Source organism: Ammospiza nelsoni, chromosome 5 (genome assembly GCF_027579445.1).
Source record: "Ammospiza nelsoni isolate bAmmNel1 chromosome 5, bAmmNel1.pri, whole genome shotgun sequence".
In the NCBI taxonomy this organism is placed as follows: domain Eukaryota; kingdom Metazoa; phylum Chordata; class Aves; order Passeriformes; family Passerellidae; genus Ammospiza; species Ammospiza nelsoni.
The window spans coordinates 22,434,895-22,450,346 of record NC_080637.1 but is presented as its reverse complement, the minus strand read 5'-3'; the positions used below and the strand labels follow the sequence as shown (position 1 = coordinate 22,450,346).

The 15,452-nt window shown below is 35.2% G+C and overlaps 1 protein-coding gene across 4 annotated transcripts in view; it reads right to left on the bottom strand.

Moving 5' to 3' along the window:
- Positions 1-15,452, bottom strand: part of CADPS2 (calcium dependent secretion activator 2) — a 285,443-nt gene that overhangs the window by 64,272 nt on the left and 205,719 nt on the right. For 3 of the 4 annotated variants that reach the window (XM_059471759.1, XM_059471760.1, XM_059471761.1), the window contains exons 14-16: positions 15,055-15,156; positions 10,902-10,965; positions 8,704-8,827 (exon numbers count right to left, since the gene is read on the bottom strand). In XM_059471759.1, the coding sequence (XP_059327742.1) occupies positions 8,704-8,827; positions 10,902-10,965; positions 15,055-15,156 (290 nt within the window). Of the gene's footprint in view, positions 1-6,216; positions 6,238-8,703; positions 8,828-10,901; positions 10,966-15,054; positions 15,157-15,452 lie in introns of all 4 variants that reach the window. The other variant, XM_059471758.1, reaches the window with a different exon arrangement.

The window sequence follows — 15,452 nt, the reverse complement described above, 5'->3', positions numbered from 1 at the left end:
GCAATTTTGTTTGAAGCTAGTTTGCTACTAAACCTGAACGGACTCTGAAGAGTTAACCCAAAACTGGTATAATCGACCCCACAGATAATTTAGATTTCACTGTGCTAAATTTTTGTGCAATTTCTCACAGAATTAATTCTGCATGAAAAAGTAAGGAGGTAGATCTGGAAGGACATTCTATATTTTTCACATTAGAAACAAAATCCAGCCTTATACAAATAGTGGAATTTAGCTTTAATTATGAAGCTGAAACCAGTCATTCCATGATTGCTTTCTATGACTTCAACAGCATTTTAAATCCTAGGGGGAAAAATTAGAATTAATTACCATTGTTAACTAAATACAGCAAGATTGTGATATTGGTAAAAAGTTAGAGTACACATCTCCTACTCCATGACCTACCATTTTATTAAGTGCGTCACGTTCCAATATTTTCTGGTTTTTAAAATTTATCATAGTATTGAATGTTATTACCTTCATGAGGCAATCACATGTTTTGGTTTTGTTTTGTTTTGTTTTCTGAAGGGAATCTTGACTCATTGAAAAGCATAAAAATAACAAACTCAAAAAGGCAAAAGTGGAAGAAAAATCTCATTCTTTGCCAGCTGATCATCAAAGCATTTAATGTAAGATTTTTTTTGTATTCTGATTTTGGCGACACAGATATAAGCAGTTGGTATTTTCTTTCTTTTTCTCACTTCTAATTTCACTTCAAAGGGGGAAAGAACTAATATTCTCAGCACTTCCTGATACTGTAGAATAAAACTCAGAGATAACAAACATGCTAAACTGCAAGGCTCCATGAATAAAGAGAACTGGATAGATTAATAACTCATCTATCAGACGGAGAGAAAACTGGCGCTTGAAAATGCAGACTTAGAAAAAAGTATTAAAAAAAACCCAGAATATTTTAAGATTCTAAATTGTGGAGCCTTACTGAAAAATGAAAACAAAAAATCTAATGCTGGCAGGCAAGGGGAAGGGAAAAGAGATGTTTAAAATTATTAACTGAAACAAAATGTGAAGAAATTACTAATTGAGAACACAAAATGAACAGAAAACAAAATAAAATATAACACAGATTTGCAAAGATAGATTGAACTATACTCGTGCATTTTTAGATAAGATATTTTTGTATAAAAGAAATTCAGTAGATCTTATTTATTCTGACTTTAATGAAGCATTTGATACTGTGCCTCATGGGAAAACTACCAGTTAAGCTGAAGAAAGTGAGGATTAAAAAAAGAAACTGTGTGGGGTATAAAGAAGATGCCTCAAGTGAAAGGGAATAAGCAGTGCTGAGAAAGTGCAAGAAAAGGATTCTTGAGAGATTTCTTGAAGATTCATCTTAGCTTCCTTAATATTTTCACCAGGGACTTTAGAATAAATATCAGAAGCACAATGACGATGTGTAAAACATGGGAGATAGAAAGATGCAGTAACAAGAATTTGATAATTCCAAAGAATGGGAGAAAGAAACATTTGAAAATACCTTCAAGAGTTAAAGAAGGGACAATATATTTTGACACATGAACAGCAATAAAAATTTCCTATAAACTGGGAACATGTCAGCTCAAAATGATCAAAACTGTAAGACTGGGTTGAATTAGCTTTTCACAGAAGGGTTGTGTGACACAAGCATGATACAGACATCAGACCCTTCCTATATCAGATAAAATGTTTCTGCTATAAGAGCGCTGCTCATACTGTGCAAGGCATCTAATGGGGATGACTTTGCACAGTTCTTGTCACCAATGCTCAACAAGATGGAATTCACATTTTAATAGAGAAAGACTCCTGAATGATAGAAATGAAGAACAGGCAGCTACTCTGAGACAAGGTGATGAAAGCCTGGGCCGCATGAGTACTAAACTCTTGTCTAAAAATGCATCATAGGGCATGGAGGAACTGGAGATGGTGAAATGCTAATGAAGGATGGAACTACCCCTCCCTCATTTGGGAGACAGGATAAGGTTGGCATGCTTAATTTTGGGAATTAATTTAACTGTACAGGTGATGATACACCTGTACAGAACACAGGACTTGAAATGACCTTCCTGTGGGTGAAGCAGGGGACTGAAAAGGGGAAGCACAGTGACAAAGGCTGACTCAGCCCCTACTGTTAAAGGAGGATGTGGGTATGTTTACAAAGGAGTATCAGGATCCAGTCTGGGGATTATTTTACAGGTCCAAAACTGAAATCAGGGATGTTTGCCCATATCCTCATTTCCATTTAGTTGCACAACAGAGACCAAGAAGGTGCTATGCTGCTGTGCAACCCACTTCTGTTTGTTCAGTGAAATGAACATGCATGGAGAGCTTAAATCAAGTCCTCTCCATGTACAATGACTCTCTCCACTTGCCTTCTCAGCTTCAATAATGTTTGTAGTGTTCTTCTTTTTTAAGCCAGACAGATCCTTCTGAGCCTTGAAGGCATTTACATACTATCCTTCCTTTAGAAACTTGAATGTAAATGAGTATGTTAATGATTGATGTCCTAAACCCCAGCAAACTTCTGAGTTTCTCCTGACCTTCTCTTGTATGGAGTTAACATTTATTCAGCCTTTGGCGGTCTTTCTGATAGAAACAAATTTTGGCATCACAACTGATTTGTCTTTGAACAATTGTACGCTTCAGAGTAACTATTTGCTCCAATTTTAATGAAATTTATTCTTATTTCTTTTATTCAAACTGTTTGGCAGAAAGAGCCCAGTATTCTGAGTTACTACAGAATTTAAAAAATTGAGTTAAAAGACAACTGAACTTATAATTCAAATGTTTACAATCTGTCTATTGCTTCAGAAATTAATATCCATGGACAATGATAAATACTGCCCTGTTTGCTTTACAGACATTTACCACTTCAATCCCTTTTCTATCTGCACAGCAAAGGAATGCCCCTGTGCTGAAAAATGCATTTATGTGTAACTTTCTGTCTTTTCACAGGCAATAACAGCAGCAATAGCAGAATTAATTAGTCCTCAGCCATTCAGATTTCTAATAAATTTAAGAGGCAAACCCATTAATTTATGAGAAAGAACAAATAATGCATTTTATTACTTTGTGTGTATGGATGTTCATTAAATATAAGTAAAAAATAAGAAGTCTGTGTAAGGAAGGCCATCTTTTTTAGGGAGAGAAAACAGCTGATGGGACCATGCAAATTTCTATAGGCTCTCCACACGAAGTGTGCAAAATGCATATGAACAATACTGTTTGTCTCTGGCTTCAGAATCTGGCAGGTCCATTTATGTTCAACATTATCTATAGGAAGAGTTAATATAAGTTAAATACTGAATAAGACAGGAATACATGCCATACACAAAATGAAAGTCTTCTCAGGTAGTGAAATCTCAAAGGCAGCATATGCTGAAATGAAAATGGGTCATACTTAAGAGATTTTCATGTATTGATGCTGTGATTCATATCCTTGACAAATTATAAACCCCTGCTGCAAACTACCAGGACATTATTTAAGAGTTCTTAGATATAGTTCAAAATTATAATAGTAGGTTTCCTGCTATTCTCTTCATAATGGTAATTACACTGACTGAGCAGATTAGCTACTCCATGAGAAATTCAGCTGTACATGTAATAAAGAATGACATGCTGAACCCTATATAATTTTCATGGCAAATGTAATTTTTGTTAAAAAAATCTATTCTATATTCATAACAGTACAATGATGAAGGATGCTCAATAAAATGTCATCCTGACAGTAAACAAATATTTTTGATGGAAGTGCAGCTTATGCCACCATGTTTGCCATTAAGAAAGTAACCACTGTCTTTGGGAAAACATTCAGAGACTTGCTCAGCTGAGACTGTGAAAATGAGAGCACTTGGGGAATAGACCTGGGAACCTGGCAACCACGCTGCCAAGAAAAGGCTCTCACAACAAGAAGAATCTGCATATTCACCTCTGTATTACCTAACAAGGACACTCCTGAAATTCAAGCTTCATTATCAGTATATAGTGCACAAGTTAAAGGGTAAATAACAGTTATCTAGACATAGTTTTTTTCATTTTCCACAAAAGTACAATATATGGTATTAGGGCTAAGCATATTGTACATCAAGTTCATTATGAAATCTGTAGGAGTCCAGCTAGAGACAACAACAGGAGCAGGATTTGGCCCTAAAATGTACTGGGATTCATCTCAGTGGCTTTGTCTTTTGCATCAGAGAAATATGTCCAGTGCTTCACAAAACTCCAGTGGATACAGTCTATTTACTCCTTTCAAAACAACATTTTTTTTTTTGAGTTTTTGATTAATTTTCATTTGCATTTTTAGTCAGAACTGGTATTTAATTAAGCAACTAAATTATAAATGCAGCCTATAAACCTCTAGCTTCAGCTAACTCAGCCAGTGAACTTACTCACTATATGTGATAGGCTTTCCTCTCATCCATTCTCTAATCTAGTTATTTGCCAGGTCACTTAAGGGACAACTTTGCTATCCTGTGTTGAGAAGAGCTATGGTTTCTTTCAAAGCGTGGTGAAACCTAATGTAAAATATTTAAAAACAGGTACAGCAATTTATGTATTTATTTATTTATTTATTTATTTATTTATGTGTCTGTAACTATGCCATTGATGCTTAATGGTTTTGGGCTTCCCTCACAAACACCCTGAGAAAAAACAAAAATTGGCAAGCGTGTGGCACAAGAAGATTGGTACTTCAGGTGATACATAGTGTATAAAAGTCAGTGCATTGCATAAAGGTGTATATATAGTATAAAAGTGCACAGGCGAGGTGTTGGAGCGCCAAATTGAAAGGAAAAAATCTCTACAATTTGCCAAATAATTTTCAATTAACTTCAATTAATTGTTTCTGAATTTCTAATTTCAATAGATATTTTCTTTAATACCTACAGGCATAAAAGCATTAAACAGATTATTTGTGCTATCTAGCTTTGGGTATTTAATGCAGAAGGGAAAGTTTTTTTAGGGTGTTTTGCATTTGATGCTGTGAGATTGTCCTTGCACAGAGAAGCTGCTCAAGGACCTTCAGAGCACTCGGAGTCCCCAGCCTAAGGAACCTCTCCTGTTGATGGAAGGGGTCAGCAGATGATCTGAGCATTGTGGGCTCCCCCCAGCCCACCCTGACTGACTGTGGCACGAATATCCATTCCACCAGTGCATTGCCCGATCTCTTCTTTAACAATTCCAAAAGACCTTCTATTTACCTTCTATTTATTTAAAGCTTTAAAAAAAACCACTGGAAGTCTTGGAAATCAGCGGAATTTTTTTTACTTCAGTTATGGACACAGTTGTTAAAAAAAGCAGTCTTAATAATTTCCTAGTAATTTTAAAGCCCCTCATCGGCAAGGAGCTTCTCTTTGAACTACCTTCATGCAACTTTGTTATCATCACACCGGTCTGTCTTTCCAGACGGAAAATTAGGTTCATCATGAGAGTACTACCAGCTCAATGCCCCTTCCCATAACTGTGTTTGATATTGTTGGTGAAACCCCAAAATGCACCACAATCAATCTTTGGGTATGTATTTCAGGTAAGACAAAGCAGTGCACAGCTCTATTTCACAGTCCAGATATGCACAATCCCTCATATTTCTATGCAGCCAGTTTTACTCAGCTGCAAATACTACTTCAGCTGTGCTCTTTGTATGATGACTTTTAAATATTGGGATATAAGAACTCAAAATCCCCTCCCTGTATGACTGGAGAAGATACACCATATCATCATGAAATTGGGAAAAAAAAGAACTACCTTCTATGTAACCCTCAGCTATACCTAGAAAAAGAAATGTATCACTAAACAAAGCCATATGAGAGAAATGTAAAACCAGTTTTACAAAATTAGTTTTCATAGCAATATCTTCATTAATAAATTGAACAATTCTCTTTTGAAACACAGAGTTTTTGCAGAGGACTGTGAAATTACATTTCTCTAAATACACAAACTGTTTTTGAATTTAACAAAATTAAACTTTTCTGCATCATTTAGTTATACCCCTTTCACAGAAAATACAACTTCATCATATTCCAAAACAGAAAGCTAAACTCCTAATAAATAGGTACATCATAATTAAGTATCAGTGTAAATACATGGACTAAACTACACCAAAATTAATTTTAATATTTAAAAATGTTCTGGTACATAGGTGTTGTTCAAATCAAGAAAAATATTAACAACAGACACAAACACACTACATCGGTAATACATGCAGACATGCACACAAATAGTAATCACCTGGGTCCTTTTCCGTTGTTGCTGAATAAAAAAAATAGGGAAAGAAAAACATCATTACAGAAATAAAACTCATATAATTAGAGAAGAATAAATACCACATAAGGAGTTAATAGCTTCTTAACATCTTGAGTACATCACACAAGTGATGGGATTTTTCATGTGAGGGAGAAATGGTGCATATTTCTGAGTAATATATTTGCATTTACTAGTCCTATATAGTCTTTATTTCAAGCTCAGGCACTAAGCTTGCATCCATACTGTGCATGGGAATTCAGAAACATATATGAGAATATTATTTGTATTAGAACCTTCTTTTTATCGCTACGTTTTAGGTATTTGCTATTGGTCTATAGCTGATATTATCTTGTAATATTTACCTTTTGACCAACTAATATGATGTTATTCAGTAAATAAATAGTCAAAGGACAAAATTCTCCAAAAGATGTGCCAGCCACATTTGAGGACATCAGTGATAAGGACACTATGCTTCCTGTATGCAGTTTGAGGAGTAAGCATTTAATGCAAACACTAACATAAATTACTTTCAAGAGAAGAATGTAACTTCAGTGCACAGATACAACAATGCTCCTATAAACCTAAAGGAGCAGAATGAAACCCATTGCTGAAAAATATTACATTTATATTGGTAAAAAATTAGGATGTTTGTAATGACCAGAGTATGAAAAGACATCAATACAGGTCTCATTGCCATTGAAATCCAGTGCATTGAATTTTCTGATGTTACAATGCTGGAGTCCTTCACTTTCAACAGTACTTTATTCTCACAAAAGTACTTCACCTATTTCTCTTTATATATGCATATATATATATATATGATGTGCTGTGCTTTGGGTTTATATCTACATGAGTGTAAAACTACTTAAATAAATCTAGTTGGGTTCCAACCAAAAGGCAATAAATCCAAAAAAGAAAATTGCAAGTCGAAATATGGGAGTCAGTTTCATGTTCTGTTCCAGCTTACTTGGTGTTAACAGTGTGAATATCTTAAAGTGCAAACTTTGCTACTTCAGGGGAGGTCCCACAATTCTCTAGGATACAGTAAAAAATCTTGGGAAAAGATTTATTTACATCATGACAAAAACCTTTCCAATCCATTTTAGTGTCAGGTATCTTTTACAAGCTTTTTTTCAAATCATAAAAAATGTTTCTATTTTTATACTCATTGTTTCAACAGGTTTGATACATGACTTAAATACAGAACATTAACATTTCCCTTTATGAATACAGAAATATAAAAAAACTAAGGAAAACATTCTTTTTTTCGCTTTCATTTTCCAGAACAGGTTTAATATTCATCCTTTTTCTCTTTAACACAACATGATATCATAATTAATTATGATAAACTGGTTACTAGGATGGTTTCATGTTGTTACTTCCATGATATAATACTGGTTGCTATAGTGATGAGATGGATCTTTTGTTAATCACTTGTGAGATCGGTTAACTCATGTTTTTCAGAGAATTTGAGCAGAGATACAAATGGGAAAAAAGTTGGCTTTATAACATTGCTAAATATTTGAGGCTTCTTCAATTTGTTCCTAAGCTTGCTCTGTTTCTTCTGGTGTATTGCTAGAAATATATGCTATTTAAAAAATTAATATGCATAAAATTTGCATTTTAAAAAAACCAGAATTAATCCTACAATATTTTCCTGAGAATAATTCTAGCTCCAAAAATCCAGTGCATACAGCTTTCTGTTCTTGAATACATTTGGACAGGAGTATCTCTAGCTTTTTGTACTTCATGGAGAATAAAAGTTTGTCTTGAGAAGGCATTTGACTATTATGACTTCCTTTTTGTTCTCCATAAGATTTACAAATAGTAAAATGATATTGTGCATCCTGGCCATTTTTTAAAGCAGAATTTTAGTTAACTTCATGATATACTTTATAGAACATACCAAACTTTCAGAAAAACTCCTGATTATCTTCAAACTTAGTATTATGTTCCCTTAATTCATTAAATCAGTATGTAATTAGGGTTTTAATGATCAGATTATTGTTATACATCTGATCACACAGTAGCAAAAATAAATAGCATTTATCTATTTGTCTGCCTTATAAATACTTCAGAAAAGAATCCATACAGAGTTTTCAAATTTCAAGGCAGCGACACTGCTGTTAAGGAAAGAATTTCCTGTCAGTAGTTTAATCACTAGAAATAGCTAGAGAAATAAAAAATAACCCATAAACAACCTCTTAATTTTATGAAGAACTCAAAAGTAAGAACAAAGGGCTACTTAAATTAGGAAGTCCTAGTCTTTTATTCAAACAGGGTCCCAGGAGGCATATTAAAGCAATGAATAGGAAAAAGCTCCACAGTTCACCAGCTGAGATTTTAATGAGACATTTCCCCTTGCTGTGGAAGGGGTTTGTTCTGGAAAGGGAAAAGGCTGCTCACTGAATATGCAGTTAATGGGCATTGTTGGCTTTTACAGCCACCTCGGCAGTTGATTGCTGTACTAACCTTCTATTTTGGCATATTCTGTAAGTCGCGTGTAATTGATCAAGGCAGCCTTCTCCAGACATTTTCTAACCACTTTCTTCACCTCTTCTGCTGGTATAGGAGTGGCAATATCTTTCATTAAAACCTGTGTCAGAGACAATTATACCACTTCATTACAATTACCCAAACCCCACAGGAAAAGGACAAAAGTATACTAAAGTTACCACAGATCTGATAATGATTAAAGGCAGAAGTCAAAAAGGAACTATTTCAGCTTGGTGGACCTTCATCTTTGAAGGTTTCTGTTCAGCCCTGATTTGACTGCCTGTACAGTATTTATCCCTCCTGTTTGCCATCTCGCAGCATGCCAATCAGTCTTTGGGTGATACTGAAAGCAGTAGAACAAGAGCATTCTGTGGATGGGCTGGATCACGGTTACCACTAAAGATGTGATTATGGAAATTGGCTTGGTTCTCAGCTTCCACCATTGCAGTACCATGGACTCTTCAACAGGGTAAGGTTATTCAACTTCAACACGTCCTTGCTGTGAAAAAAATGTCATCTATATAGTGGGAAGGGAAAACATTGAACTTCCAGCAGAATATTTTATTATGGACAAGTAGAAGAACAGTCCATATAAATGTTTTCAAAACATGTGAGTTGTTACCTCACCTATTGCAAGTGAGGTGAACCAAGAATCCATACCTCTTTATATGAAGGCAGCATAATATACTCTGGATTACAGTGTTAAAAAAATGTTGATAATTCACTTGCATTTAAAATTTAATTCTGCACTCCATTAACTTTCAACAGGTAAGTGTAAACAAAACTCAACATAGTTTTATCACATTTTCATGTAAATAATAACATTTTTGATAACTCACAACCTTAAAAAAATGCTTCAAATGCTTCTCAAGTGGATCTCTGGACAAGATACACCCTTATATATCTAAAAGTTACTGCTAAAAGAAGAGAGCGAGAGATGCAGTCTAGGGAAGGACATGGTAGAAAAGAAACAGGTTCAGCAACAGAGATGCTATTAGGAAGACATTGCTGCAAATCAGGCTTCCAGAATAGCTGTACACAAATATGACTCCTCTATCTGTGTTTACTTGATTTTTCAATTAATAACTTCTGAGTTATCAACAAGTGAATTTACAGTATTCAAAACCTTTTGTTCTTGGTCTGAATTTTCCCAAATTTTTCAAAGACAAGTAAAATAAGATGGTTCTAACCTATTGTGCATCCACAAATGTAGGAAAGAACATTTATTCCCAGTCAAAATTGACAGTGGTGCTGCTTGAGCACCAGTTAGAGCACCATTATCATTTGCAACAGCAGGAAAGGGGAGAAGAAATTGATGTTTCAAAAAGCACAAAGGAACCTACACAGCACTGCAATCACTGAGATGCTAAGTGGAATTAAACATATATACCTAGACTCCCTATGTGTCATGTCTGAACATGACAGAGGTTTTCTAAGAGAGAATCTCCATCCCTGAATTGTTCTGCACTGCAGAATAACTAATATTTGCCAGGATCAAACCTCACAAATTTTGGCAAAGCAACACAGCCTGGACCTAAGCCTTTTTCGAATTCATAACTTCATCAGACTCCTGCTGATACAATTCCTTTGGAATCTCTGCTGGAATTTAAAGTCCTTTTTCCACAGAGATGACTGAGATGCTTTTATCATTATGAGATATTCTCCTTTCCAGTCAATACAAGAAGATTTGCTGGGCAGGAGTTGACATTTATGGCTGCCTATGTCAGATTTGCTGTGTATAGCTTTTGCTTCTTAAATTGACTCAGATGATGCATTTATTGAATATTATTTAAATTATAGAGAAGGATTTTAATTACATATGAGTATAGGCAATATCAGCAGCATAGAAGGCATAAACAGCAGAAAGTGGGGGGCTGTAGAGTAGACTTGTACCACTTTAGGGTTAATGCTGGGTAAGTGTTAAATAAAAAAAGGTCCTAATAAAAAAGGACCAGAGTCATTGACTACAATTCAGTGGCTTGAAGTGAAAGTCCAGTAAATAACTCCTGCAGAAAACAGCTGTTTGCCTCTGTGGAAGACAATGAGAGAAAAACCAAACCAACCATCATTCCAGTAAGCAGTTATAACCAGCAGTAAAATTATGAGTATGCTTTCAGCAACCTGAATGCAAAACAAAAATGCAGGATCAGCAGAACTTTTGCTCTCAAACTTACCCTTTCAAGTAATGAAAGTGTGGCTTTTAAAGCTCCTTCAGGACGTCCAAAAGGGAAACAGTATCTTAAAAAGTAAAAAATAAAAAAAAAAAAAAGAAAAAATAAGAGGAACAAAGAGGAACATAAAATCATTAGAATTATAAAAGCTGCTTTATGAATTTACTTTAAGATGTATCTACATACAACTTGTATTATGTTAGCAGAAGACTCCCATACCTGAAGTACTAATAAAAGCAGAAAGCCTCTTCAGTAGTCTACCATGGAGTACATACACATAACAGCAGTATCAGCTCACCAACACTTCATTTTAGGCCTAAGTGCAGAAAAAACCCTAAAAGGCAGAAAGCATCACTTCCAAATTATCAGCTATGAAGGATATTTAAAGGTCTTTGATGAGTTTAATTGTCATCTTCCTGGAAAGAGGCACTATTTCTCATGTAGCCATGACTGCTACTGGACCTGTGAAGCAACATTCTGTATATAATATTTTATTTTAAAATTAGATTAAGACAAGGATAAAATGTCAGCTATTTTAATTTCTAGAGATATCAATGTTGTCAAATATTCTGCGTTTTTTCTATTATATTAAAAATACCTTGGAAAAGCACTTATCATAAATTTTATCAGCTACAACTTAAACCATACCCACTCCTAAAATCATGTAAATTAAAAAGTGATTGCATTCATAGCTTTATGTTTTTATTTTTGTCTGCTGAATGATGCAATATACCAGGTCAATGAGAATACAATTCTCAGGCAACTGTAACCTCTCTTAATCCTGTCTATAAAATCTTACTGGGATATCCCCAATTGGAAAAAGGATTTTTGCTTTGCTGAGATTAATTTTTTTCTTATTATTACTCACCGAGAACAGTAGCCTCCTATTCTAATGTTTTCCACTAGTGAAATCTTTTCTAATGATAAAAGGATTCAGACCAGTGAATTTTATATCTACATTTTGGTCAGCCAAAATAAAGCCCTATAAATGAGGTCAAAACAGGATTTCCTGCAGTGAGAATTCCAGTATTTACTTTTATCTCTGTAAGGACTCCAGAGATAAAATTCACACAGCAGGGCAAGAGGCTAAAGTCCAAGACCTTCATGATAGCTTTCTCAGAAATATTGTCTCTTGCACATTTGGTGCCTGAGAGGCTGGCAGAGACCAGAAGGCTCAGTGGGCAGAGAAGGTGACAGAGAGGAAAGGTGTAAGTGCCTTAAGAACTACTTTAGATGACAGCCACTAGCACAGGATGGGCTGACTGCATGTTGATCAAAATGGAACCAGGCTGATGGCAGTGAAAATGAAAATTAAAAAGGCCATGGAGGGATATTAGAACTGGGAGGTGCAGGTCAGTTGGCAGGCAAGGGAGAGCATCTTTTCCAGATGGGTGTGACCTAGTCACTTAAATGGACACAGCAAAGGTTCAGAGCTGCTCTGAAAAGGCAGGAAGAGACATGCACTCTTCAATTAAACAGCCCATGACAGCTGACCAGTGCACACAACAATAAGCTATGAAGAGAGGGCAAAGCTTAGAATAAGTATCAACATATTCCAGAGGAAAAAAAATGCTGATGATCCTTGAAAGTGTACCACTCATCTGCTAGTTATAATGATCAGTGAGATTACAAAATGTTAAGTGAGATTAGAGGAGCTGCAAATTCAAAATTTCAGCTCTAGACATATACACTTGACTGATATCTTATTAGGACAAGGTATAATGACAATATTTTGGGACACAGGTTTGAATTGCTTTCTTGAACAGCTAATTTAGCCACAAAAAAAATCTTATTCTTGATTCAGTCTCAAATGTGAAGAGAACATAGTTTGAGAGGTGCAGAACAGAAGAGGTGCTCCGTAGTAATAATCACAAGACAATACAATTTAATAATGTAGCAAAAGAGAACAGGCCAGAAAATTCAGTACATGTACATTTAGTACATGTATCTACAACTGCAAGAATGGGATCTATGAAACAAATGAAGAACTTGAAAAACAAAAGCAAAAGATACAATCAAAAAAAGCAAGAAACCTTCAAGCAGCCTGAGGTAAAATTCAAAAAAGTAGGACCCAAATGCACGCCACAATTAAGAACCCAAAGTAGTAACAAACAATCTGACACCCTCTCTGTGATTCCATGAGGAAGATAAAGGGCTTACCATAGAGAATCTGGCATTTAAAAATAATAAAACTTATGTGAAATGGAGGGCATGAAAGTCTCTGAAACATTCTAGGAAATGTAACAAACAAAGCGCATGGGTGCCCAAACTGCCAGCAGAAAGGACAGTGGAAGCAAGAAACCAGCCTGGGAGATGGTGGGATCATCTAATGACAAGGAATACAGGGCATTCAAGGACAGTAAGGCCAAAGAGAGAAATTCAGTGTATACTCTTCATAAATCCTCACTGCTTAATGTATTTTCCCAAATATTTTGCATTTCACAGTTATCATAACAATTTTGAAGGACTGAAATATGGAGTTGTTTTAATACCACATTTTCCTAAGAAAGCAATCTGACAGCCAAGGTTATTCTTTGTTAATTGATGGAGGGGACCATTATACATGTCTTGAGTCAAGGTTTTATTTAAAATATTACTACCAATGCTTTGTCAGGATGTCCTATATTGTGACTTTATAAGCTTTATAAATTCAGATTCTAAAGCACTATCTTTTTTCTTTCCTTCAGTATTATGCCACTATCCTCGTTTAAATCCAGACAGTTCACCTTTTATTTTATTTTATTTCTAATATTTGTTCACAGTAAGAAATAGCAATTACTCCTCACCTGGCAGAGCACAGTTTGTCTGTATTGATCAAACAGGATTTTAAGGCAAACCTTACAGTCCTCTGAAGGATGAAGTCATTCATATTTGAATGACACATTTAACTGCTCTCAAGGAGGAATTTCTAATACTGTTTAAATTTGCTCAAAATCCACCAAGACTGAGGCAGAAATGTTCTATGGTCTCTGTTGCAGCCCAAGCTCATCAATGTAACTCTAATGCGTAGGTCAGCAGACATAATGGGGATGTTTATTTGTTCCAACTCAAAAGATCATTTAGACTTTATTACACATTTTCTAATTAGTCTCATGCATGTGAAGGCCTGAAGTTAGGGAGCACTTTGTATCATTTCTCCTGCAAGAGCTTTTGCTCCCTTGGAAGGGAGGAAAGAGGAAAGGAAAGACTGTTGTTTTTCCCTGAAAGGAATACTCTCCAAGGAGAGCTCTAGCTCTTTTTAGTTTAATATGCATATGAAGTCCCAAGTGAAGGCTGCTATGTCCTCTATGCTCAAAAAAATCCCCAATGACCGACGATGACACTGAATACCAGATATTTACCTCATCAGACCAGAGAGGCATTCAAGAAACTCACAGTCAACCCTGACAAACAAAAGTTCTGATTCACAAAGAACTATTTAAACTGTGGAACTGGTTCTTATGATGTGATACAGAGGCAAAAAAAAATCTATACATACAGTCTAAAAGAATCAGATTGACAGAATAGTGGCAGATAGGTTAGCTTAGTGTGACAAAGTAACAGGTTTGGTGGTCTATCTGCAATTTTTATACTAAGTTTCATAAACCATCAATTGCTGCAAAACAGCAGGAAATCCCATGTTTCCTCTGTTTCTCATACCCCTTCTCTAAACATCTTCTGCTGGTATTGACAGTCCTTAATATGACAAACTCCTCATTGAGCATGATGAACCTTAACTTAAGAAAGACAAGTATATCATGAAACTAAGAAAATTACATTAGACAGCAAGAAAAGTTTTAGCTGCCATCTATTAAAGATGTTCTCTACTCCTATGATTTTCTTGATCCATAGTAATTCAGAAATAGTTATGGCACAGTCACTTTCATTCAGACAATTTTCTTGGTTAGAGTTACACAAAGCTTGAATTTTGAAAAAATCCACAAAATCAAGGCCTGTATTATTGCATAATCTTTTCTATCGTATCTATAAACTCACATATTACACAAACAAATTTCAAGTACAACCGCTTGTGTAAATAAATCATTCAATATTTAAGCTATTCCTTTGTAAGCAGACCATTTTATTTTCACTCCATTCATTCAAGACCATAATTAAACACCATGAGAAAACTCTTCCAGAAAAAATGTAGTATTCATTGAATAAATTATACACTCACCTGAAATGGCTTATTTGGTTTTCCAAAAGGGAGGAGAGTCTCTCCTTAATTTCCTCAAACCTTTCTTTCTCTTCCACAGATACCGTTCCAATTCCATCTGGCCTGTAATATGAAATGTTTAATAATCATTGATATCCCTTCATGCTGATTTGTCTGTGGACAATGATCTTTAATTCTAAAGTTTTCATTTAATGTGAGTGTTAACTCCCCTTTCCTCTTCCTCATTGTCTCCAAGGATAAACAGTTTCTTGTGAATATAGCTAAAGAACAGGCTGGACAAAAATTTCTCTTTTGAGTTGAACTTTTGAATTCAAGTCCTAAGTTTCTAAGTTTCTACATCATCTCAATATGAACACAAGTTTGCATGTAGTTCTCCCAAATCCTTTCAAAAGACAATA